The sequence below is a fragment of the Microchirus variegatus genome, assembly GCF_963457635.1.
Source record: "Microchirus variegatus genome assembly, chromosome: 6".
NCBI classification, from domain to species: domain Eukaryota; kingdom Metazoa; phylum Chordata; class Actinopteri; order Pleuronectiformes; family Soleidae; genus Microchirus; species Microchirus variegatus.
This window is the reverse complement of record NC_139807.1, coordinates 12,967,592-12,993,699: the sequence shown is the minus strand read 5'-3', so window position 1 is coordinate 12,993,699 and position 26,108 is coordinate 12,967,592. Positions and strand designations below refer to the sequence as shown.

At 43.7% G+C, this 26,108-nt stretch overlaps 2 protein-coding genes across 2 annotated transcripts in view; both read left to right on the top strand.

Moving 5' to 3' along the window:
• Nucleotides 1–26,108, top strand: part of LOC310928837 (neuronal acetylcholine receptor subunit alpha-9-II) — a gene marked incomplete at both ends in the record, with an annotated part of 158,899 nt that overhangs the window by 95,634 nt on the left and 37,157 nt on the right. The window lies entirely within an intron of this gene.
• frmpd1b (FERM and PDZ domain containing 1b) lies at nucleotides 10,993–24,299 on the top strand (the record flags this gene model as incomplete). The annotated part of the gene is made up of 15 exons (XM_083890613.1): nucleotides 10,993–11,099; nucleotides 12,414–12,586; nucleotides 14,960–15,062; nucleotides 15,399–15,444; nucleotides 15,729–15,833; nucleotides 15,952–16,047; nucleotides 16,927–17,052; nucleotides 17,688–17,807; nucleotides 18,406–18,539; nucleotides 19,085–19,211; nucleotides 19,521–19,613; nucleotides 19,718–19,900; nucleotides 20,257–20,458; nucleotides 20,662–21,630; nucleotides 21,763–24,299. The coding sequence occupies 15 exons, from the start codon at nucleotides 10,993–10,995 to the stop codon at nucleotides 24,297–24,299; spliced, it is 5,121 nt and encodes a 1,706-aa protein (XP_083746739.1).

Here is a 26,108-nt window from a genome sequence, read left to right as displayed (position 1 = left end):
AACATATTTTAAGATATATGTGATAAATAAGAGAAACGTAGACTTTTATTAAATTAGATTTGACAATGCGTATGGATACAATTAAGTATTATAATTATTAGTATTGTTATTATTATATTATTATTATTATTATTATCATTATTATTATGTAGTTGACCTTGTGGAGGAGGTTCCTCAGGTCAGACAGCGGAGGAGGAGGAGGAGGAGGAGGAGAGAGGAGCAGAGGGAGGGGGTGGTTATTTCTGAGCGCAGGGCCGAGGATTACAGGCAGAGCAGAGCAGAATATAGTACCAATGCGTTGACAGCATCCAGCACATAGCCAAGCCCCCTACACACACACACACACACACACACACACACACCACATCACCAGCGCCATCCATCCGGCCCGGGAGGACGCAGCGCAGATTATTGGACAAACAAACACCTCATCCTTTGGATTTACAGTGGGGGTTTTTTTTTGGGAGGAGGAACAGTCTTCCTCGTCCTCCTGCCTCTGTCTCCTCCTCACACCACGAGGTGAGTGTTCTCCTCCTCGGTGTTATTGTCTGATGGAGGAGCTCGCCGGCTCGCCTCGGCTCGGCTCCGCTCGGCTGTGGACGCCCCGCACCTTGCCTCCATCCGTCCGTGTCATTTCGGAGGCACATCCGAGACGAAATGAATAATTTAACAGGTGATGGTGATTCTTGTCACATCACCAGCAGGCTACACCCGTAACCCCTGATTGAGGGCTGGAGAGATTTAAATCCGATTAAGATTATTAAGGAAGCAACAAAAGATTGACCTTTTTTTTTTCTTCTTCTTTGTTTCGCCTCCCGGTTTGACTGGCATGGCTGCGGCCACTGATCAAACCAGGTGTTAGTTCGACCAGGAATAGGATTATTGATTGTTTGAAAAGCATCTGTAAAAGCGTTTAAGGACGACAAACATCTGCCCATGTGTCTTTGATTATAACATGAATTCATAATTATTGCTAATCTATATACTGTGTGTATGTGTGTGTCTATATATGTATACACAAACATATATAATGGAGTAAAAAGGGGTCTAAGGTGTAAGTAGTAGTAGTAGTAGTATATGTACATTTACTATACAATATATACACATCACTGTTTATTCTATACATTTACACCACACTTTAATATAACACTTTCCTCGTTCATGTACGTTATATAGTATAAAATGAAATTACAGTGAAAACACTGGCTTTTCTTGTGCCACGCTCATTCCCACACATGTGTTATGTGTTATGGACACGGCATGCTGTTGTACTGTATATAATATGTGTGTGTGTGGGGGTGAAAGCAGGACGTCACTCTCCACAGATTGAACACAAATGGGCTAAATCCAGGCAGGAATCTGGCCAGTAAAACATGCACAGCAGCACATTATGAATGGGCGTAGGCAGCCTGGGACTATGGGAGTATGGTCTCCCTCTCTCTCTCTCTCTCTCCCTCCTCCTTCTTTCTCTGTGCCTGTATCCTTTGGCCAGCAGCAGCAGCAGCAGCAGCAGCAGCAGCAGCAGCAGCAGCAGCAGCAGCAGCAGCAGCAGCAGCAGCAGCACCCCCCATTCCATGCCGTGACAGGCATGACAAGCGCAACACAACTAGACCGGAACAATGCGTTTTGCTGTTCTGGGCCCTGACATGATTTAATATGACCTTTGATTGTGATTCAGTTCAGACACGTGTGATACTGCAGACCCTTCATTACCAAGAGTGGATACACACACACAGGCAGCTGTTCTTTTTTTAGGATAATGCGTTGACTTCCATTCATTTGGAAAGCCTAAACAAAGCCATATCCCTAACCCTAACCAGTTAATGCCTTACCCTATCCTTAACTTAACAACAGTGCAAATCTTAACTCTAAACCACTTCCTTAAAAATGTAGTTCTGCCTCACTAGGACCAGGGTTTGGTCCCCATAAGGACTACTGGAGACTGTTTATGCCAGAGTAAACAAACACAAGTACACACACACACACGGAGTGAGTCTCAGCGACTGATCGAATGAATGAGTGTCATTTCGGTCCTGTGAAGTGATGTGAAGTCGACGCGAGCGCTGAGTGTTTTCCTTTCACGGAGTGCAGTGAGTAGTGTTTAGTGTGTATAGTGTTTGTGCGTCCTGTGCCGTGCCACTGCTGCAGGCACAGTGCTGTGTGACTCAGGGATGTAAGCTACAACATGTGATGGCAGTCGCTGCTGCTTCGAGGTCATTCTGCCAGAGGAGAAACACGGCGAGCAGAACTTGCACATCAGGAAAGACTTGATGCCCGGCTGCATTAGTCTTGCTCTCCTGTGCTGCTGAACGCTTGACTGTCTGTCCCACTTACTGCAACCAGTCAGCCGTCCTCTCCCTCTCCCTTCTTCTGTGGTCTTCATGTCTTCATGTCTTCACTACAGAGTCCAATACTTTGACTTGAAGATCATTAGATCGGTCAATTATTGAAGCGGTTCAAGGATTCGATTCACATTGTTATCGTTGGTATTTAATGGAAGCTGCTGCTTGATATGTCTTTATTATTTATTTATCCCTCAAACTGCACTAATGTATGACCAAAAACTGGATCACAATAAATACTTATCATTCGATATTGATAATTACTGCGACAAAATGTCACGTCAATAGTTAAAGATTGAGTTAGATTTGAGGTAAAACAATGATTATTCATTATTATATTGATATATATATATATATATATTTTTTTTTTACATCATTGCCCAGCCTGACGGAGGCATGATGTCATAGTGAGATCACATTTGACTGGCAGAGGCCTCATAATTCAGGTCGCCTGTGTTTATGAACAGGAAGTAAAACACTAAGAGAATGAAAAGCAATAAAGAAAAACCTTGTGCTAAGTGCAGTAAATCATCAGCTTCTTATAACTTTCCTCACTGTAATATGAAATATTAAAGTCTTGCTGTAGAAACACAGAGAATGTAAGGATAATTCCACAGCAGAGGAGCCATGTTGTGGCTGCGAACCCTCTTTCTCCACTCATATTACTTTTATGTACAGATAAGACTTCTATTGTGCAGTTTTTAAGGATCCACGAGTTGAAGGAAATTGGCTCAGACAACAACAGAAGAAGTACGGCGGACACTTTTCCAGACTTTTCATCCACATCATCCATCATCCAAAACAACCTTCTTCAAGCATCAAGATCTTCCTCTCGATGTCTCTGTTTCTGGCTGTCTGTCTCTCTCCGGAACCACCCGGACCGCTGATAGAAATGTGTAACACAATGCACTATTAATCTTTGAAAGACCCATTATTTAATAGTGCACTGGGGAAGTCCAGCCTTGCCAGGTCGTTGATGAAAGGGGAAATGAATTGAGTGGCACGCAGTCAGTTCTGTCTGCCTAATGCTAATGGAATGAGCTGACGGCTGGAGTGAAGACTACAGTGTGATTGTGTGGATGAAGACGGGTGATAATGCAACAATCGACAGCAACAGTTGGAATCAACATACAACATACTTACATTTAATTGTTACAGGAAGCACAGTGGTGGTTAGTACTGTGACCTCACAGCTTGGAAGTTCTACGTTTACACTGTGGGTATTTGGTTCTCCTTGCTCCTGCTCAACGTTCATCCTATAATTGACAACACTTAACATTAGCACACATTTCTGCCTTTATATGTTGACCCATGGGCCACACGGCTGGTGTAGTGGTTAGCGATCTTGCCTTTTGGAACAAGGGCCTTTCTGTGTGTAGTTTGCATGTTCTCCCCGCGTGTGCACTGGTTTTTTCGGAGTTCTACGGCTTCCTCCAACTGTCTAAAAACATGAAATATGGGGATTAGGGAAATTGGACACTCTAAATTGACCGTAGGTGTGAATATGAGAGTGAATGTGGTTGTTTGTCTCTACATGTGGCCCTGCAATGGACTGGCAAACTGATAAATCGTTAGATGATGGATGGATGGATGGATGGATGGATGTTGACCCATGTCCAGATTGCAGTGTATTGCACTCTTGCTGATGTCAGTCATGTCCAGCCGCACTGCGACTATCAATGGATGATTACAGCTGATAGATAGATTGTTACAGGGGCAAAATCATAGCATAAACCAGGGTTTCTCACTCCTGGTCCTGGGGAGCCACTGTCCTGCATGTTTAGGGTGTTTCCCTGCGCCAACACACCTGATTTAAATAAATGGGTCATTATCAGGCTTCAGCAGAGCTTACTGACGAGCTGACCATTTGAGTCAGGTGTGTTTGAGCAGGGAAACATCTAACTCACTGGCTACCTGGAAACATTTGCTTCTGAAAAACCCTTTCCCGAAGAAAGGCTTTTTCAAGGGTTCTTGGTAAGACTAATGGTTCCAGTAAGAACCATTAAGAACCCAAAAAGGGTGTTCCTATGAGGACAAGCCGAAGAACCTTATATGGTTCTACTTAGCACTTTAATTTCTAAGAGTGTACCACAGGATAAACAGAAACAGAAATCTATCCATCCACCAATCCATCCTTTTTCTACAGCTTTATCCTCCACTGCTGCCAATCCCAGCTGACATAGGGTGAAAGACGGGGTACACCCTGGACAGTTTGCCAGTCCATCACAGGGCCACATATAGAGACAAACGACCATTCACTCTCACTCTCACACCTACGGTCAATTTCGAGTGTCCAATTTTCCTAATGCCCAAATCTGCATGATTTTGGACTGTTGAAGGAAGCCAGGGAACCTGGAGAAAACCCACAGACACATGGGAAGAACATGTGTGCAAACTCCATTATTTAATGTCTCCTCGTGGTGGCGCTGCTCAAATGAATGAGGGAAACTTGGGCAGAAGTTACCTGACCGAAGAAAAGGAGTTTACAGTGGGATAATGGCAGAGAAAGCTACGTTAAGAGATGCCCTATCCACGTTCAATACATAGACTTTATGAGCTTTGTTCTCTATGTTGTGAATAAATAGTGTAATCCTGCACTTTTAACTTTTCACGGATGTTTTGTTTTCTTCAGTGAGACAGATATTGTGATGTATCACTATATGATTGTCTTGCAACATATTGATTATCACAGAATCAAGTATCGTGATATTATTGGCATCGTGACGTACCCTGTGAACAGAAAGGATGTTTTCTCGATTTAGACGGCTGTAGAAAAATGATGACACAACATGGCGGCTTCATATAAAAAAGATTATTCTAAGTCTATAAAAAACAAACTTTTAATTCTAAAGTGATTATACACTTACTTACTGCATTTATGCCAATAAACCGTCCCAAATACTACAGTGGACCTTTAATCTTCATCCTAACTCAGTTGCAACAAAGCAATGTCTTTACAGTGAGATCATTGAAGTAAAACAATCTATAAATCTACATTTACAGCTTGATGGTTGTATCCTTTCCTCTCCAGGTTTTTTAATTCAACGGTGGATATGATGTATGTACCGAATCTAATTTAGCAATTTGGCCAACAGAAATATTTCACCGACAAAATATACGAGGGGGGAGCTCTCCAGATGCTTCTCATAAACAGACATCACTTTCACCTCAGGTCATCCAGACAAAATCTCCTGCCAAGTGGGCTGAGTGATCACTGGGTTCTGAGTCCAAGAGACTGTGTGAGCCAAAAGGAATTGTCGACTTTCTGAACCAACCCCTACTGCTGCTGCTGCTGCTGCCTCGTTTGATGCAGCTGTATCCAGAGTATGTGTGTATGTATTTGTGTGCACATGTGTGTGTGTGTAGGGGGGGGGGGTTCCATTCTAAATAAAAGCTAGCCAGTTCGCCAGGCTTCTGCAAGAGTCAGGTTACCTCTTGAGCGATTCTCCATTTCCAAATCATCGCACAAGAGCCATGTCATGTGAGTTTGAGTGTTTGTAACTGCATTAGGAACAGCTGGAAGAGTCCCATCTTCATTTACACAAGCTAAGCGACATGTTTATTACTGATACAGGCCTCTCGTTGGCATATGCAGCTTCTCTGGGCCGTGCACAGGTTGATCTGACCTCCAGTAACCCTGTCCAACCCAGCAGCAATAATTGGGCTGTTTTCCATCCAGCTGGGTGCACAGACACTGCCAGTTCATTTCCACCTCTCAAACCCCCTGTGGAGAGAGCGGAGTGCTTCTATGAACTGCATGTGGACTCAAACCCGGCAACAGGATTGAATAACTGTCTGTTTTGTCCAAGACAGAGACACATTGTGTGGGAAAATGAGCCGGGAAAAGAGAGGGGGGGGGGGTTGTCTAAGAAACACTGAAACACAAGACTTGAGACAGCCTTCGTTACCTAATGGCATGCTCCATACAAATATTCTCCTTGTACAGTGGAGATTGGAGGAGGGGTGAGTGAGTGAGAAGTCAGACAAGACTGCAAGGAATCGCTGATGAGCTGTGTGTGCAGGCGGATTGGGGACTTAAGGACACGGCAGTGGAGGACAGCATTCGCGATTACTATTGATTCCGATCCAGATTAGGAGCAGACTCATCACCAGCTCACAGCTTTGCTATCTCGGATTTGAAACTGGGAATCAAATGGAGAGATGTGTCACGTCATTAGAAGGAGGGGTCAGTCTCTTTATTTGAAGCAAGCAAAGGGGATGATTGATAGTACATCAACGTCTGCCGCCCGGCTTTGTTTGCTCCCAGTTGGAGGAGAAATGCTGCATTAATCAGCCTTCTTTTCACTCTTCCTGGTGAGTGGACTCCTTTACATCACACTTTTGTCCTCTCTTTTCTTCTCCTGCAGCTTCACTCCCTCGTTTCTGTGCCGCTACCCTTTTCACCCTCTTTAAAATTCTCCCCCTTTCCTCTCCCCCCTCCAATATCCTGTCTTTTTTCTCTTTTCTTTGCCTTGACCAATTCTCTTCTCTGTGTCCCTTCCCTTTTTTTCCTCAGCCCTTCTGTACTCCCCTTCCCTCTCTCGCTCCCCTTTCCCCACCTCCTCAACCCCCATACATCTCTCCTGCATGTCTCTTTGCTCCACTCCTCTTGTTGCCTGTGTTGGCAAAGTGGCAGAAAGAGGCGGTGGAAGCCGAGCTAGCTGCATTAGCCCCATGCATTATTCATATGCCCTGCAGTCGTCGGTGTGTGGGTCTAGGTCTAGGACACACGGGCCTCACGAAAGAGCTCTGTGTGAGGGACACAGGGCCTGGTGGACGAGCTGCACAGATGGGACTATCAATTCCTGGATTTTTGGCTCCTTCTTCTCGATGAAAGCTTTGTGGAGTGAGAGAGTCATCACTACAGATCAACACTCAAGAACAAAATGAGCTGGTTTCTTCAGACCAGATCGAGAATGTTTACTTACTGTCTCCACTAATTCAACAGCCAGGCTTTTCACAACAAAGCATTCCCACAGTGTGTTTTTCTCCCCAAACCAGGGGCCGGCTAAGGTTTCAGCCAAATCAGCCCTGATGTTCATATGAAAGACTTGTCCTCTTTTATTACTGGCTAAGATCTATGTTTTCCTGGCGTCATTTCTTTCTCTGACACATCAGGATTCACAGGCTGTCCTCTTTGCTTTTTGAGTGCGCATTGAGAGAACTATGTTATCTGAACTGGGCGGAATATGAAACTTTAATTTAGACAACCAGACAGAGATGGAGTGGCTGCTGGTCTCCACTTTGCCATGCACTTCTGAGGCAGTGGAGGAGTAGAGAAAGAGAGAGGGAGAAAGAAAGAGAGAGCAAGCCTTGGGGACCAGAGGAGGGGCCTCTTGGAAAACCACAACCACATAGCTGCTTTGGACTCACATCTGTTTTGCTTGACATGCTTTCGTGCTCACTCTGAAACTGTCAACAACTGGAACACAGTCGTGCTGCTTAAAAACAGGTTCAAAATCCAGCGTCAATCACAGCTTTATCAGACTTGATAACTGGTCACTTGAAGTTTTTGTGAAGGAGCATCTTGTTTCTGGGTTTTAACAGGATGTCACATCGCTCCTCACAGGTGGCCGCACCAGATTGGGATTGGCCCTGATGATCGCAAGGACCCCCCTCCTCCTCTCTTCAGCCAGTCCTGGAGGGGTTGCAGAGCTGATGTCTCAGAGGGCAAGAGGGTATTTGTGTTCTGGAGTCCTGAAGAGACAAGCCACATCACGGTGAGTCATCCACACACAGTCTTGAAAAAGTTATGGTGTAGGGTGTCCTAAAATGTGAAAGTATGTAACGTGACATTTGAGCCTCCAAAAGTATTGGTTTGTATTTCCTCTGCACTGGATTCATTTCACGTTTCCCAGAAGCTTAGCGTGTATCGCGTTTAACAGCTTATTTTCACTGAGAATATTTAGCGCTCAAGCGGCACGAATGTGTGCCGCAGGCGCAACCCACAATAAATTGCTGTGGGAATAATACACAGCTCCTTATATGGACATCCTGGGTGTGTGTGTTTATAGTAGAGGTGGGCACTAGGTTAACGCACGTTAGCGCATGACACCGTTTCCATGACGACTTACCGGAAAAAGACGCATGTGACGTCATGTTTACGTGCCGTGACACTGGAGTCCAGGCACCGTTTAGCAGTTAGCTCCATTAGCTGCATTAGCTCCTTTAGTGCTCCGGTTAGCGCGCCTACAGTGGAACTGGAGCGGTCTGTTTATTAAAGGAAAAGAGCAGCGCTACAAATAACCAGCGTACCTGTGTACTGCGTATGTGTGCCTCTGTTTTTAAAGTTTAGCGTTACTTTAGAGACTAATTTTAACAATCCGGAGTCACGTAAACATGACGTCACACACGTCTTTTTCCGGTCAGTCGTCATGGAAACTGCGTCATGCGTTAATGTTGACAACACTGGTTTATAGGTCACATAGTCAGGCTTTACAAAATGCTTTTTTCCGTCTTCCTATTTGTTGTCGAGTCAAAGTTTTAATCGCATTTTTAAGTAGTAATAATAAAAAAAAAAATTTCATTAAAAAGGAGCCAAGCAAACGTTGAACTGTTACATATTTACAAATTTCACATATTGTCATATATGACTTTCTGAGTAATTTTTTCAGGTGTATTTATAAAGTAAGTGAAAATGAAATATTTTTTTTCATCAGATTGTCTCGGTTGTGCTGAAAAAAAGGATTTTGACATAGTAATGGGAAGAACCATCTATGCTAATGCACGTATTAATGTCAGTGCTTACATTGCATATCTATATCTGCTTTATTTCACTTATAAAGATGGGCTGTTCCTGTAGAGTGAGGATTGTCAGTGTCTTGATCCAATGTCTCAGGATGTGCATGGATAAAAAGAAATGTCTGGCTGCTGCTGCTGACCAGAGAACTGTCATTGGAGACGAGTCCCTGACTCGACAAGGACAGAGAGGTGAAAGAGAAAGAGAGAGGGAGAGAGAGAGAAGGAAGAAAGTTAAAGACTGACAACAACAAAAGTCATATGATTCTGCACTGTTTGCAGCACTAAAGCATGTGTAACACACGCATATAAAACAAGCAAATCAAGCACAATTTTAGGACATCTACTAGAAATCCTGTATATCAGGATAACTTTGCAGCCGATTGTCAGTTTCTGTTCTGAATGCGTGGCGTGCCAACTGTCACTGCCACTTCCTCATGTACAGCTGTCCGCTACCTCGTCCCAGTCTTCCCTCCTCATACATGTCAGTGTATGTATCAAGCTGGATAAGCAGTAGGTGTTTATAAAGCGACACCCTGATCAGTGTAGGCCCGTGCAGAACGAACGAGGGCCTCTAATCTTCTTAACCACCTGAGCTTCGTGCTTTGCTGCTAAGGGAGGCTGGTTCTACAGTCAACGGTCACTGTTTAAGCTGCTGATTGTTTCTTTCAAAAAAGTACAAATCAATTTTGTTTTCTCTCTCATTAACACGACTAAACTTTCAACAGTATTCCTCCTCATCCTCTATTGATTGCAATGCAGCATGTATTGTTTCCACATAAATCAGATCTTAAAGTACAGCGAGGTAATCGCAATGTTTCGCAATGTCCCAGACTGTCGTGGTAGCTTGCCAGATAACTCTTTTGTGTGTTTTTATTTCAGAGAGCTAATCAAACTAAGCTCTTAGTGTAGACTGCCCGAGCTACGGATCATTTGGTTTCAGGCAACACATCCATCATCTTTAGCTTTATTGATCAGGTCTGGGACGTTACATTCCTGCCAAAACTTTTCCACCTCATTTTGTCTGCCTTGTGGGGTCAAAATATCAAATTCTGTAGGACAACGGCCAGGGAAGTAAGTCTCAAGACAACAGTTGAACATCTGCTGAAAAGACTACTCATTTAGAGCCGTGTTTTAAATATGAAGTTGTCACTTTAGATTGAGCAAAAGTACTTAAGTGTTAGAAGTAAAAGTAAAAATATTGGTTGTCTTCTCGGCTAACAGCTAAGCGGCTAACAGCTTAGTGGCTAACCGCTGGTGCCGCTAAAAACAACTAGCTTACTTAGCTTGTAACCAAACTCAACTTTTATTTTCTAGCAACAAAGATGGTTAAGGGAATTGTATATGAGTAAAAGTACATATTTTATTTAGGAAATGTAAAAGTAAAAGTAAAAGTTAAACTAAGTGAAAATTCTACTTAAGTACACTAACAAAGTATTTGTACTTCATTACATTACAACACTGGTAAACACATTATATGAGCCGTGAAATCTTAATCTCAAAACCATTCTTCCTCTTACATGTAAAACATAAACAAACTCTTATGTAATGGACGTCTTCTTAGTGATTATTGATTGAATTCTAAAGTAGAGGTTCAGTGCTTAACTGGTCTAAACCTCACACCTCAAGATTTCCCTCCCACAGCCCTTCATCATGTCGTCCACACCACTCCCAGGTTTAAAAGCCTGGATAAGCAGAAAGGAAACAGCTGCAGAGTTTTAGTGAACACACTATTTTAGCATAATTATGTTATAAATTCTGTCTATTTACAATGGTGTAGTGAATGTGTCTCTCAGACTCACTTCCTTTGTTCACATATCTGGTTATTCTCAGCATTACATTATCTTCTTTGTTTGTGTCTTTGCGTCTTAGGGATTGTGCCTCACGTCCCTCACTCTGTCTTTTCAGATAAATGGAGGAGAAGGAGCGATGTAGGAGCAGGTCTCCAGCTCGGAGGGCGAGTCGAGTGCAGCAGGTGGTGGGAACAATAATACGACGCACGCGGGACTCGCTCAGCAGGTACAGAATAGACAATGTGTCTCACAACTGATTCACACCTTTGAAAAAAGTCCACGCCTTCTGCATGAGGAAGCAGATTGGATTTAGACGGTTATGCAGCAAAAAGAAAAAAGTGATGGCACCACACAACCAGTTGTAGTAAGCAGAAAATTCCAACATGACAGAAACCCTTCGTCAGCAACACTAAAAGACGTTATAGAAAAGAATAACAAACCAGTGGAGTTACAGAGTGAAGAAAACAGCATTATCCACTCCAAGGTCTGCTGCCCAGATCCTGCAGTGAAGAAAAAAACATGTAGGGTATAAATCATTTAGAATAGATGTAGTGTGCTAAGAAAATGTGATTGTAAATAGAAAGGGATGTAAACACAAAAAAATGCCCTTAAAAACCATAAGAAAAGGAAAAATGAAAATAAATTTGATTTATCTATCACCACACAGACATAAACGCACGCTGTAATTGCCTCCGCACACCCACACATTCACACATAATGCATATTTGAGTACATATTCAAACCCTGACTGTCCCAAACACACACACACCCCGCAGTCGACCACAAATATGCTTTCAAGACTCTGTTATTCCCTCGCTGTCCACCGAGTGAGTGGTTTCTCGTTCTCAACAGAGGAGTCAGAGCAGAGGAAAGCTCAGCGAACTGCCAGTCTGACCATGTCGAGGGAGAGGATGTCATTTTCCTAAATCCCCCTTATCCCCTTAAATACCCCCAATCCCCCTCTTAGCATAAGTTTAATTTTGTGAACAAGTTGGACGGATTGTAATATACTCACAACACACCTGATTCAAATAAATGGGTCGTTATCAGGCCTCAGCAGAGCTTACTGACGAGCTGACCATTTGGATCAGGTGTGTTAGAGCAGGGAAACACTTGCAGGACAGTGGCTCTCCAGGACCAGGAGTGAGGAACCCTGATCTAAAACTATTTTGTATGAACATAATTTCCTGAAAATGTTAACTTGTCCTGTACTTTTTAAAACTCTAGCTACATTCATATTGTGAGCATGTTCACATGGTGACCATCGTTTCCCTAAACTTTCTATATGGGCACCCACTTTCTTCAGGTGAAATCACAATATAAATCAAGACAAGAGCACATTTTACTGCATAATGTAGCCACTATTTTACAGCTATATCTGTAACACTTAATATCATTTTTAATTGGTAAATAAATCATTTCCAAGAGATGTTTGATAAATTACAATCATAACCTTTAAAACCTCAATTTATTGGTCAACGACCACAGTGTTGTCGTCTTCACTCAGGTAACCTGTCCCTCTTGTTTTCACCCTCTTCAGAGAGCGGTTGCTAGGCGATGGGAGGTCACAGCGCTCCAACAGTCTGTCCAATCAGAACTTTCAGGCCAAGCTGACACTGCAGATCACGAGGGACCCGGTCCTGGACAGCAGCACTGGACATGGCTTCACCCTCACCACAAACGCACCCCTGCTGGTCAGGGACATCGCCACAGGTAAGCGGCACATAATGTTTGGCGTCCATGTGTTTGTGGAGGATGAGTGTGATATTTCTCTCCAAATGACCACCTGCTTCATGTGACAGGGCACCGTCTGCAGCCTGACAGATTTACACACTCTTTGTCTCTCTCACACACACTCACACACATTTACACACACAATCAAAACATATTTTGGCACCGTCGTCTCTGTTTGAATGCCAGCAGTGAGTCAGAGAACAGAGCCACCTGCTCTTCCTGTCTCGATTCAATCCCTTTTCATTTAAGCAACTTTGATGGAGGAGATTGAGAGAGCGTGTGTGTGTGTGTGTGTGTGAATGTGGGAGAATAAGGAAGGCTGCTGCTGATCCATTACTTTGATTCCTGTGCTTTAAATTAAAAATGATAATGGTACAAAGAAGGGTTCCACCCTGCCACCAGCTCTTTGTAATCTCATGCCAAACAGAGAGCTAGATAGAGAGGGAGTGAAAGATGGGTGATAACAGAGGATTTAACGGGCAGAGAGGAAGCCAACAGGCAGACCAGCTCCAGGAATGTCCAGAGAACTAAATAATGGGTGTGAAAGAGTGCAAGGAGGGAGGTGAATAGAGGTATGAAGTGGTGGATGAGGAAGAAGGATTGAATAAAAAAAGACAAAGAAGGGAAGGGACTTGATTGTGTGCGTGTATCTGTATTTGTTACGTCTTCAGTCCTTTTGAGGCAGAACCTAATTGGTTATATTCAGTCTTGTATAAAGTACTTGAAAGTGATACTTGAGTAAAAGTACAAGTCTCTGATCAGACAATGACTTTGGTAGAAGCTAAAGTCACCTTTTAGAATATTACTTGAATAAAAGTCGTAAAGTACCTGACATTTACTGTACTTATGTATCAAGAGTGATTTTCTGATATGAAATGTGCTTAAGTATTAGAAGTTAAAGTATAAAGTATTGGTTTGGCCACTCAGTTGACAGTTGATAGCTGAAACCCGGTGTCCGGAGTGTACAACAGAAACCCGGAGACCAGAGCCTCGGTACCGGACACGGTAAACAACGAGCCGCTGGAACTGCTGCGTTCCAGAGCCCATCCAAACAAATGTGATGTGGGACTTATTCTACCTGTATTGTACTAGCTCCTACTTCAAAGCATTCCAGCAATTGAAGTCGAATGTTAGAAAACATGGACGTTCACGGCACTTCTGCTTTTTGAATGTCAGCAATTCAGTCTACTTGCATACATAAGCGAGCCGTTAATGTAAAAGTGATACATATCGATATGTAACGTCATGAGTATACCTTTACTGTAGCCCTACATATCTTCATGCTAACAGATAACGACGATATAATTTCAACATGAAAAGCAAGTTGTGATAAAATTGCTGTGTCTAAAACAAGTCAACATAAAGAAAAGTAAAGTTTATAGCCTTATTCATGTGACTCCGTGGGCGCGCCATTTTTCTCCGACTTTGCTAGTAGGAGGTCCCACTTCGACAGGCATTCCAGTGTACTTTTTCTAGTTGGAGGTAGGATAAGTCCCACGTCCAACTGGTTTGGAAGGGCTCTGGAATGCAGCATACACTTGGAGCTGAAATCTGCGGCTAACAGCTGAGCGGCTAACAGCTGAGCGGCTAACAGCTGGTGCCGCTAAAAACTAGCGACAACAAACAGGCATTATATAAGCAACTCAACTTTTATTTTGTAGTAACGAAGATGGTGAAGGGAAATTTATGGGAGTAAAAGTACACATTATATTTAGGAAATGACAAAGTAAAGTACAGATACTTGAAAATTCTACTCAAGTACAGTAACAAAGTAGTTGTAGTTTGTTACATTTGTGTGTGAACCTGTGTGTGTGTGTTTGTGTACAGAACAGAACAGTGTGTCATGCAGACAGCAGCAGTTCAAAACTCAGGGACAGACAGGCTTTGGGAGGCAGACACCGTGTGTGAAAATATGCAGTGTGTTTACACACACATACACTTTGTGTTTGTGTGTGTTTGTTGTGCCTCTGCTGTGCGCTCTCTTGCCCGAAGACAAATGAATATAAATAACCAGGGAAAAAAGCAGAGTTAGGCAGATCTGGATGCGACACAGAATAACTGTAACCCCTCACATCCTGGAGAGTGCAGCTGAATATTAGCCATGGTGGACAAATGTGTGTGTGTTTCCTGTTAACGGTCACGTTTGGGGACAGTTTCGGACTAATGTGTCCAATATGATACCAAGCCTGTCCCCAGCTGATTCTTGAGTCAGTGGTCGTGATTTTGGGCTCTGCAAGATGTACATTTTAGTCTTATGTGCTATCCCCTAAAGTGAACCATGACTACGAGCGCAACCGCACGCGTGCAGCTGGGTTTTTGTATAATGCAAGTGCTCAATTTTTATGTGTGCAGGGAGTCCTGCAGATGGGATACTGTACCTTGGGGACCAGGTGCTGCAGATTAATGATGCAGTGCTGGAGGATTTGAGCACTGAGCAGGTGGAAAACATCTTAAGGTAAAAGCAAAAGCAGATCATCTATCTGTCTGTGTATGTGTGCGTGTGTCTGTCTTTGTGTCTGTCTGTCAGGCCAGTGTGTCTGGTCAGTCCAGTGACTAAAATGCCTTGTCACTATTATGTGTTGGAATGCCATTCTCACAGTGTGTATGGATGATCTGTGCGTGTGTTTGTGTGTCATGGGGCAAAGGTCAGTAGTGAGACTGCTTACTTGACAGCTGGTCGGAAAGATAATGAGTTCTCCTGCGTGTGTGTGTGTGTGCATATATATATGTGTGTGTTTGTTTTCACATGTTTCAGTTCACATGTTTGTGTGTGTAACTTTTCTCCACACAGGAACTTGGAGGACTGTATAAATGTGACTATCCTGCGCCACATGACCGTAAGTACAAAGTATAAAGGACAATAATAACATCCTCTCAAAGCACACACACACACACTGAGAGTAATTACACCAGTCAAACATAAGCTCTCTGTGTTTGCAAGCATGTGACCGTAATCTCACATCTTCTGTGACATGTCCGTGTAAATATGCGCGTCAACCCTTTGATTGAGGCTGTGCCTGTTTGTGACTCACAGTGTCGATGATCTCAGCCTTGATTTTGTCAGCGCGCACCATTTTGAATGAGTGTGTCATACACGTGTCTGTGTGTGTGTGTGTTGCAGAATCCCAAATCATCCATCATGTCGGCAGAGAAGAGAGCTCGCCTGAGGAGTAATCCAGTTAAAGTGCGCTTTGCAGAGGAGGTGGTGGTCAACGGGCACACTCAGGTGGGAAAATCTCGTTTCATACAACTCTACCAAGGAATTGTCTTCATTTCTCTATCTTTCATATCTTTTTTTTTTCCCTTCTGTATTTGAACTTTTGACCCTCGCATCTCTTCACCAGGGAAACTCTCTTCTCTTCCTGCCCAACGTCCTAAAAGTCTATTTAGAGAATGGACAGACCAAGGCCTTCAAGTTTGATGGTACCACCACTGTCAAGGTAAATACTCCGAAAAGGTGTCATTGCAGTTTGCAGACCTTGTAAAGATAGTTGTTTGTTTGGTAATGCTTAACATTGCTGTATCCTGTAATAATTGTAAATGTAATTTAATAATATGGTAATTACTCATTCTGATTCCCCTAGAATTTTAATATGCAGGTATTACACTGATGGTAACCGACAGTAATTCTCATTACCAAGGTATTAACCGGGTATTACTGTGGAAATAACATGGCATTACTGTCATTTTATCTCCTTATTACCACCATCATTATTCCCAGGCCTTAACCACAGGTTTTAGTGGGATTGCCCCAAGGGGGATAAACAGTTGTGTGGGAAGACTGCAGCTGCTATAACTGTTCTTAAAGACCCAGTGTATAACATTTAGGAAGGTATATTGAACTTTAATATACTTCCTATAGGTTTAAATCATTTGGTTTTCATAGCCTTATATATGAACTTAAATGCTTCTAATGCAACCAGCAAGAACCTTTGTTTTGCATTTTAAAGCAGGAACTTAGTACGCAAAGAAAAACCTCATCAACTGGCAGATAAATTGATTCGTTGGAGGCAATGACATCCTTCCCTGGGAAAGGGAGGGACGAGCGGATGATTTTGGAAATTGTAAAAATGTAAAGTTTGGCCGCAACCAGACCAGCAAATCTCATTTGATAGTTCATAGGGTCAGTTACTTACCACCAGGAGGTCCCTGTCTGTTCTGGTGGCTGCTTTTATTATTACATTAATATTGTTGTGTATTTCAGGTTGTATTTCTGACCAGAGGCAAACTGAGAGGGGGAAATCGGATTTGATCGTCTGCCACCAGCAGACTGGAATGAAACATGTTTGTCTGAAATGTTGTTTTTTTCCCCATTTCAGGACATTGTTCTCACTCTGAAAAATAAACTGTCCATCCGGGCCATCGAGAACTTTTCCCTGGTGCTCGAGCAACAGTACAGCATCACCAAACTCCTGCTGCTGCATGAAGATGAGCACATACAGAAGGTAAAGTCAACCGTTTTAATTACAAACTACCACTACTTAAAGGGATAGTTCAGCTTTGTAAGCGTCAGTTTGAGATTTCTTTTCCATAGATCCACCTGGGAGCTGGTTATTTTCTCACACTGATAACATGGCTGTGCCAGCAGGGACAGAAGGGAAAATACATTTTAACCAATTAAGAAAAGGCTCACCTAATAAACTCAGTGCTTGCTTGATCTCTTGAGAGTTATGTCCACTACTTTCTCTCACCTTTAGACAGCCTTTTCCAGTTGAACACAAGTTTCTCACTCCCACACCAAAGTCCCCCGAGACAATCTGTGATTTAACATCACGGCACACACGAGATGTTAATCCACTGCTGCTTTTAGCAAAAAATCCTTCATTTAGATTTACCTAAGGGACACAAACTAACTGAACGAGTGTGTTAAGCTAAAAAACGCAGATTTCCTCTATGGACTTTGGTGTGGAAGAGCGAGCATTTTTTGGTGCTTTCAGTGACGTCAATGCCTGAACTATCCCTTTAACTTTATTGTCACTTTTCACTTTCAAGAACACTAGTAGCCGTGCTGACGAGACAGTACGGTCAATGAGTTGTTGCCTTGTATTCATCGATGTGTCTCTGTTTTTGTCTTCCCCAGGTGGTGCAGAAAAAAGACTCCCATGATTACCGATGTTTGTTCAGGGTGTGTTTCATCCCCAGAGACCCCGTGGACCTGCTGCAGGATGACCCCTCCACCTTTGAGTACCTCTTCTTACAGGTCAGAGAAGGCTACTCTATCTTCACCTCCTTCTCTGTCGATCTTTAACATAATAAGAGGTTGGGCTCCTTCTCGTCGAAATGTTTACACAGTGCCAAATCTAGTTTTACTTCTAATACTCTTGCTTCCTTGTTTTTCTTTCTTGGCATTAGTTCATCTTGTGTAATAAAATGTATGACCTTTTTTTTAGCTTGTTCATAACAAAGAACGTGTTCACCTCCTGCATTCTGATACTCTCTGATGCAATTCAGCTTTGACACTTCATTTATTTTATAAAATCCTGGGTGAAAAGCCTCAAAGCCAGATGTTGTCTTTGCATATTTTTCTGCACAGTAAAGCACTGGAAGTCCCACTTCTGTCATGTTGATTTATTGTTCAATTGTCCTGCTGTGTTTGTTTTTGCTTTAGAAAAGGTAGCTCGGGTGTCCCAGTGTAAGTTTACTTACAGATATGTTTATTCGCTGAATGTGGCATTTCGTAATGTCTAAGCAAGTTGTTATATTAAATAATTATACCGTTTTTTTTTGCTTTTTAGTTGTCTATTATCATTATTTCTTTATTTTAATGCATCACACTGTGACTCTGCCTTTTTTTCCAGAGTGTGGCGGACGTGCTGCAGGAGCGTTTCGCAGTCGAGATGAAGTGTAACACCGCACTTCGTCTGGCAGCGCTGCATATGCACGAGAGACTGGACAGTTGTGGACAGACCAGGGCCTCTATCAAGAGTATTACGTGAGTCAAATGTGATGTTTTCATGGTTTGAGCCTGATTTAACACTGAAATCATTCTGATTTGAATGGGATCACAAAAGGCCTAATCTATGAATGTGATGGGAAATTATCTTTGTGGGTCAGAGTGTGTTTATGTCCTATTACAGGTGTCTTAATCTGTGTGACACTGTTGTTTTTCTGTTCTTTTACACTTCAAAGCTGAAAATAACAAAAAAGGGACAAAGAGGCACTTTCTCAAAGCATCGTCTCAGTGACTAATTAGTTTGTACTAGCTACAATTAAAGGGACAGACCGTTAAATTCTTGTTGTTTACTAACATCTAGTGGCAGCTGTGGGAAAAACAACAGCAGCAGATATCACGAATAGATAGATAGATAGATAGATAGATGCTTGTTGCTTGAGATGTTGCTTGTTGCACCACCTTTAAATTTAAAATGAAAACAAATGCACAGCACATGTGGTGAACTGTAAGTCCACTATCAGCTTTTTACCGTCATTTAAAATGAGTGAGTTCTTAAGTGCATATCGCTTGGATTTCCCTGACAGGAAGGAGTTTGGCCTGGACAGCTTCATCTCTCCAACACTGCTGAGCAACATGAGGGAAAAAGACTTGAGGAAAGCCATCAGCTACCACCTCAAAAAGATCCAGTCCTTGCTAGAGCCACGTCAGAAGGTACAGTGGAAACAGATGGATGGATGAGTGGGAGGAAGCACTGAGAAGCAAGAAGGAGAGATTAATAGTGGGAGTTTAGCAGTTGACTATTACAGTGACTGTTAATCTCCTTCTAGATGGTGGCTGTATGGAGGGTAATTAAGAAGGACTAAGTGGGTGCAGGGCTTGTGTAATATTTCTGGGAAAAATTAAGCATATTTTTCTGTGGAGAGCATTGTTTGTGCCATTCTTTGTGACTCCTTGCCGTCTGCCTGCCCTGCTCTCACTGTCATCCCTCCATCTTCTTTGATGCCCACTGTGGTGTTGTAGGTCATATCTGCTACTCAGGCTCGGTTGGCCTACCTCACTCAGCTGGGAGAGCTCATTTCATATGGAGGACGATCTTACACAGCTACTATGATGGTAAGTGTTGTGGCTTGGTGGTGGTTCCATTTGTTAAACATAAAGTACAAAGCCAACCTGGAAGCCATGCGTCATGCCTTTCTGTCACTCTCATCTCCTCTCAGCTTCAGGACAGGGAGGTGCTGGTCAGCCTGCTGGTTGGAGCCAAGTATGGAATGAGTCAGATCATCAACCACAAGCTCAATGTGATCTCTACTCTGGTCGAGTTCAGCAGCATCAGTCGAGTTGAGCTGCTCTCAGAGTCTGACAAAGTCAGCCTGCTGCGCATCTCACTGCATGACATGAAGGTACGGAGGACACAGGGCACACATACAGTATATGGTCATTGAAATACTCAGCTCAATTATTCATCGTCATGTAGGCGCTCGTACTCTCACGCAGATGTGAAAAATGGAGTCACTCACTACATTAGATTTGCACCAAGGCTAAAGCAAAATATAGGTCAGGCATTTCTCCTTCAATACACACAGCATATGAAGCCTAAGGGAGAATGTGGTAGCTATTTAAAACTGATTCACTTGTCTCAAAGATAACTGTCTCTCATTCTTTCTCCCACTCCACTTCCTTTTCTCCCTTTTTCTCCCCTTGGCTTTAATCAATCTACTGCTTTACCTTATCTTCTGTATTACCCTCCCCCTCACAGCCATTTGCCTTACTGATGGACTCTCTGGCAGCCAAAGACTTAGGTTGTCTGCTGGGAGGCTACTGCAAACTCATGGTGGACCCCAATGTCAATGTCTTCCGTCTGGGGCGCCCAAAAGTGAGGGTGCACCGGATTCCTGCTGAAGAAGGTGTGTGTGGGAGGTTCGGCGTAATAGAGGGCGTGTGCTATGAATCCCTATCAAGTGAGCAAAAACTGTTTCACTTAAAATTGTCACTTTCTGGCTTTGGCTATTTGATTTTGACATTTTTAAATCACGTGTTGATGTATGTCAACAGCCAGTACGGGTACGGATATAAAATCAAGTCAAGTTATACCACTGAAATGTATTCTCTTTCACTACTATGCTAACAACATCAGTGTTGTTTGTGTTTTTTCCTGGTTTAGGTTATGTGTCGCGGTGCTGTAGTGACTCCGAGGACTCAACAGATGAAGATGATCCAATGGATTCTCAGCGTCCAGACCCTGCAAGTCAGGATTGGGAAGAAAGGAGGAGAGAGGAGGAAGAAAAGCGGAGAGAGGAAGAACGAAAAGAGAGAGAGGAGCACCAAGGCAGACAGGAAGTGAAGATAATAGTGACAACAGAAGGTAAAGAAAATGAGGATGAAGAGGAAGCAGGGGCAACAGGATGTACGATACGCAAATTTGGTGTAATGGATGAGGAAATGAACCTGGGGACCACGTGGTACCACACTGACCCAAGGGTCACCAGCAGCTTCTCCAGCTTGTCCAGTGGCTCCTTGAGTGCTGCACTGGAGGAAAGCAGTGCCTCAGCTAAAGCCCCGTCTCGTACAGATGCACTCCATGGACAATGCACCGTCGACGACCTTCCGAGTTTGGACGTTCACCACCCCTACCTCTTAGAGCCAAAACGCCACCAGGGCCCCCTGCGACCCACCAACCTGAATTACCGGGGCAATGACAACTCATGCCTTTGCTTTGCTGAACTCTCTAAGTCTGAGATCCTGCCGAGTCCGCCTGAGGCTACTAGTGATGACGAGGATGATGATGATGATGATGAGGAGCAGGAAGAGCAGGGAGTTGTTGAGGGACTCAGACGCATTTCCAAGATTCCCAGCTCAAGAGATTTGCGGTTGATTGACAGCACACCATTTCAAAGATCGCCAATTAGGAAGAAGAAGAAAGTCCCACCCAAAGTCCCACTGAGGACCAGTTCAATTCCAGGGCACAAAGCAGGACAAGCTGAGCAGCGCCTCTCCAAGGATGAAGAGAGTCTATACCTCACTCCTTCACCCAACCTTAAACCTCTCTTAGCCAAAGAGACTGCTTCAGAGTCTGATGATGAGTTTTTTGATGCACAAGAGAGATTTACTCCCCCAGTTCCTGATCTTTCAGGTTCGTTCAAATAATTTCAGACATATAAATATATCTATCTGTATTTGACTTGTGTTTATGGGATATCAACATGTGACAATGACATCAGTGTGACTAAAAGAGATCCTTTTCTTTTTGTCTCTCTGTTTACAGATGCTGAACTGGCTGACAGGCAAAATGCTAACAGGCTGAGTGGAACCTGGAATGATGTTTCAGTTGCCCCAGTGAGAGAGTCTTCTTCCCCCCTTGCCAGTAAAACCCAAACCTCAAAAATAAAGAAGGATGCAGAGACCATTAAAGGGCCAACTAATCAGCTCATCAACCATCAGTCCAGTTCACCAAAGCGATCGCAGAAACCTGAAGTTAAAGTCAAACCACCACTGGCACCGAAGCCCCAGCTGCTTCCCAAACCTCAGAATATTCCTCCAAAGTCCCCCCAGCATGGGAGATCATATGCCCACTGCAATGGGGATGCCTCTGGACGTTTGTCTTCTGAACTCCTGGAGATGGAGCCAGACACCATGGAGTTCAAATCTGTCACGTCAGGTGCCGGTGGACTGCCTCTGTCATCACCTTTGATCACAGCAGTCCGGTGCAGCAAGCAACCTCTGCCGGTCAGAACACCACAAACGGAGACAAAGCAGATTAAAAATGTGACGCATGAGAATGGAGCTGATTTGATTTCTAAGCATGAAGAGAACATCCTTGATAAAAAGGAAACTCATAAAGTTGAAAGGCAAGCCAATGGGACTTCCATACGTGCAAACAAGCCACCAAACCTATTCCCCATTCCTCCATCTAATTCAGGCACAAAGCCAGCTGTCCCCCCTCCAGTGCCACCAAAACCTAATTCATCCACTATTCTCCATCCCTTGTCACTACCTGCTAGCACCCCTGTTTCTCCCACAGACCCAAACAAAGGGATCTTCAAGGACAGCATAAATCCACCAAATGGAATCTATCCTTGGAGCAACCGTAACGGCAGCATCCCATCAGGACCACGGAGGGTCTCTCAGAGCCACGAGAGCCTGTCACCCAAAAATACAGATGCACCTCTCTCCCTCACTACCTCCCTCACCTCGACTAACTCTAAAGGAGTTGCAGGCCTAGAAAGCAGAGAGCCGGGAAGATCTGATTCAGGATCAGACCTGAGGACCAGCTCCTCCAGCCTGGGAGGCAGGCTACCAGCGTCTGCTCTTAGAGGGAAAATCCAGGCTCTGCCATGGTACATGACCCGTTCCCAGGAGATATTAGGAACTCTGGATTATCCCTCCACGAATTCCATTAATGGAGACACGTCTGGCTTTGGATCTGGATTGTCTGTAGCAAGTGGTTTATCAGACTTAAACAAAACCCCTGTCAGGGAAAAAGATGCCGGCTCCAAATCAGGAGGGAAAATGAACATATTAGAGGATGGAGCTGAGGTTGTCATAGCAACTATCAAAGAGGCCCAGGACGTGACCTCACACATGAAGAAAGCAAATGGGACAAATGGCTCACATCCAAATCTGAATTTTAAAGTGAACAGCGCACACAGTGGCAATGTTTCATCGGAGCAGCCTCAGTCACGACCCCACTCAGCGGTGGGATTGGGAGGTGTGTCCAACATGCAAATTGGCGGTGACTCGCCGACCTCCTCACACGCAGACAGCACTCCACCACAGGAGCACCAGGAAGTGTGTAGCTGCCGCACCGTCTATGCCAACTGCTTCAGTGGAGACACGGAGGACGGCATTAGTTTCGACGAGGAGCTTACTGTTTACGAGTTTTCGCGTCGCACGCGGCCAAAACCTACCGGGCAGCCAGCTGTCCCCTCTCCCTCGATACCACCTCCAAAACCCAATATTTTGTCTCTGCTCAGAGACAACCCCCGACCACTCTCTACATTCTCCACCGCCTCCTCTGAACTCAGTCCTTTAGTTTCACGTCCAGTTTCCCCTACGGCCTCTTTTGGTGGTCCTCTTCGCTCTCTCACTAACAAGAATTACAGTGGGCTGAAGGGAGGTTTTGCCTCCCTTCGTCAAGATATAGATCAGCTTCTCCTGGTCTTAGAGTGTGGAACACTGGAGCAACAACAAACTTTATGTCAAGACTCAAAGCAGGCTTTCATAAAAGTAGGGCCGGACCTAAATCACAACGGAACTGAAGAAGCTACTAACCTAGCAACGGCCTCAAACTGTACTGGGACAGGTCCCGTCTTCATGACAGAGGCTGAAAGGAGTCTTCTCCAAGCCGAGGCTCGACGGCTGGCATCTGGGTGTCAACGGGCCACACGTGTAGGCTGGGCCCCTGATGAAGCCTTACGTTCTTTATCCAACAGCTTCAGTGCTCTGGTTCAGTTGTCTGCTGCCTGCTTGCGAACAAACTCGTGCACTGGCTGTGACTTTTGCCATAATGCGAGTCTGGTCCACAGAGACGAGGACAATGACAGTCAGCAGCCAATGGAAAAGCTAAAGGAGATAGTGGGTCTGTACCGAGAGTTTGTCGGGGCTGTTGAGACGGCTGGAACCGGTGCTAAGAGCGTAGGCGTCGCTGGGTCTGGACTGGGTCAAGGGGAAACCGACGGGGTGAGACTGTTGGCCAAACGCTGCACTGTGCTCATCTCCTCCGTGTTCGCACTCACACAGCTCTTCCGGACGCGCACACTAGAATCGGACACACCCGGTGGCCGCGTACCTCTCAACTTCTGACCTGTGAACTTTGACCCACTAATAAGCCACTGACTCTGGAGGCCAGACGAGACGAAACAGCACAGTGCTCACTGGTGTGTGTGACCCCTGTTATCTTGTACTGTAAGTGCCATGCACACCACAACACACACACCAAACCCTAAAATCCTAAACAAAGTGAGGAAACGTCGTTGCTTGGCCTCTTCTTGGACGCATATGGACTATGCACTTGTACATACAAATTTTATAATTATATTATGACTATCTTATTTTATGATACAATATGTGTGTGTATGTAAGGATGGATTACCCTTGTATGTATTTATGTATTTATTTTTACAATATTTTCACCATGGTCTGTGATGTGCAGGTCTCTGGTGGGAAAAAAACAAACAAACCTATGGATGTCACTGGAATTTTTATTTAGTTTTTTCTCTTTGAGATGGTGTGATTTTACCTTTTGCTGCTTTAAAGATTTTCTCCACTCCACAAGGTGTAATCTGTAAATTGTCTTTTTTTTTTTTTCAAATTTATAGCGACAATATATTTTATTGACAAATCGCAGAAGATACACTTTAACACACCTGTGAAATACAGTCACAGACCGATTCGCTTTGTATCTACAGGGATCACATCTTTTTAAGGATTTAGTTTTTCAACATTACACTTACACATGAATTGGACAAAGATAACGTACCATCACAGTGCAGGGAGATCACATTTGACTGTTACAGATTGCACCTTTTTACGAGACACATACCCGTGTGTGAAGTGTTTTTTCTACCCCTTTGCCCAGAGCGTCCTGACTGACTCTGAGTGAATGCTTTGAAGTAATACTCTGATTCCCCAAATGTATGCAGTATTATTAACATTACTCTAGTTTTCATCCACTACATACACGTATATATTTTCTCGGAATGTGTGGATAGGGTCCAGGGGTGCCCAAAACAGGGGACCTGAATTCTGTAGTTTGACTTGCCATAAGTGTGACTGTTAAACTCTGTAAAGATGTAGCAAAAAAAAATCCAAAGTCTTAAAACACTGAACCACAACTGCTCCCCCACTACATGTTCCTCCTTGTGAAAACCACCTGATCAATATAACATAGTTACAGACTCTTAGACATACATTTATATCTGTGTCCTCTTTCGTCTCTACCTAAGTTTATGGCTATGCAAACATAGACTCTCCACCGCCACGTTGTAGTCTTTATTTTCACGTGCTAACGTCATAAACAACAATAGCTGCATTATGTTTGCTTGAATATAATGGGTGATTTCTTTGTTTGGAATGTTGGCTGCCGTACGTCTTGTTTCAAATGTTCTGCATTATGTTTATCGCGACCTCTCTGCAAAGTTGCATGGCATGGTGGATTTGTCAATATTGAGTCTACTGTCCAGGCTGATGACTGCACTGCTCGACCAGTTTTGCCGATGTACAGTGTTCATTGATCAGCTCGGTCCATGTCACATGATGATGTTATTATGAGCCATTTGATTTGAAGGATTTACTCTTGTGCCACCTGCAACAACAGGAAGGTAATTAAGACAAAGCAGCCAGCAAATTGCTTGTGTGGATATGCTAATAAGATTAGCTGAAATGAAGACTGCCTACATTTTCAGTGGCAGCTGGTGAGGAGACAGATATTTAATCTTTAATAATAATTAAAAAAAGATGACTGAGGGACATTTCGTCAAGGTGGCTGTGATTGGAAAGAGAGCTTCCAGATGCCATGGAGGTATTATTCAATAGCAGTGTCCGTCATAGCACTAATATCAAGACATAGTGTATGTCTTAAGGCAAAAAAGAAATAGTGCAGTGCCTGTGTCA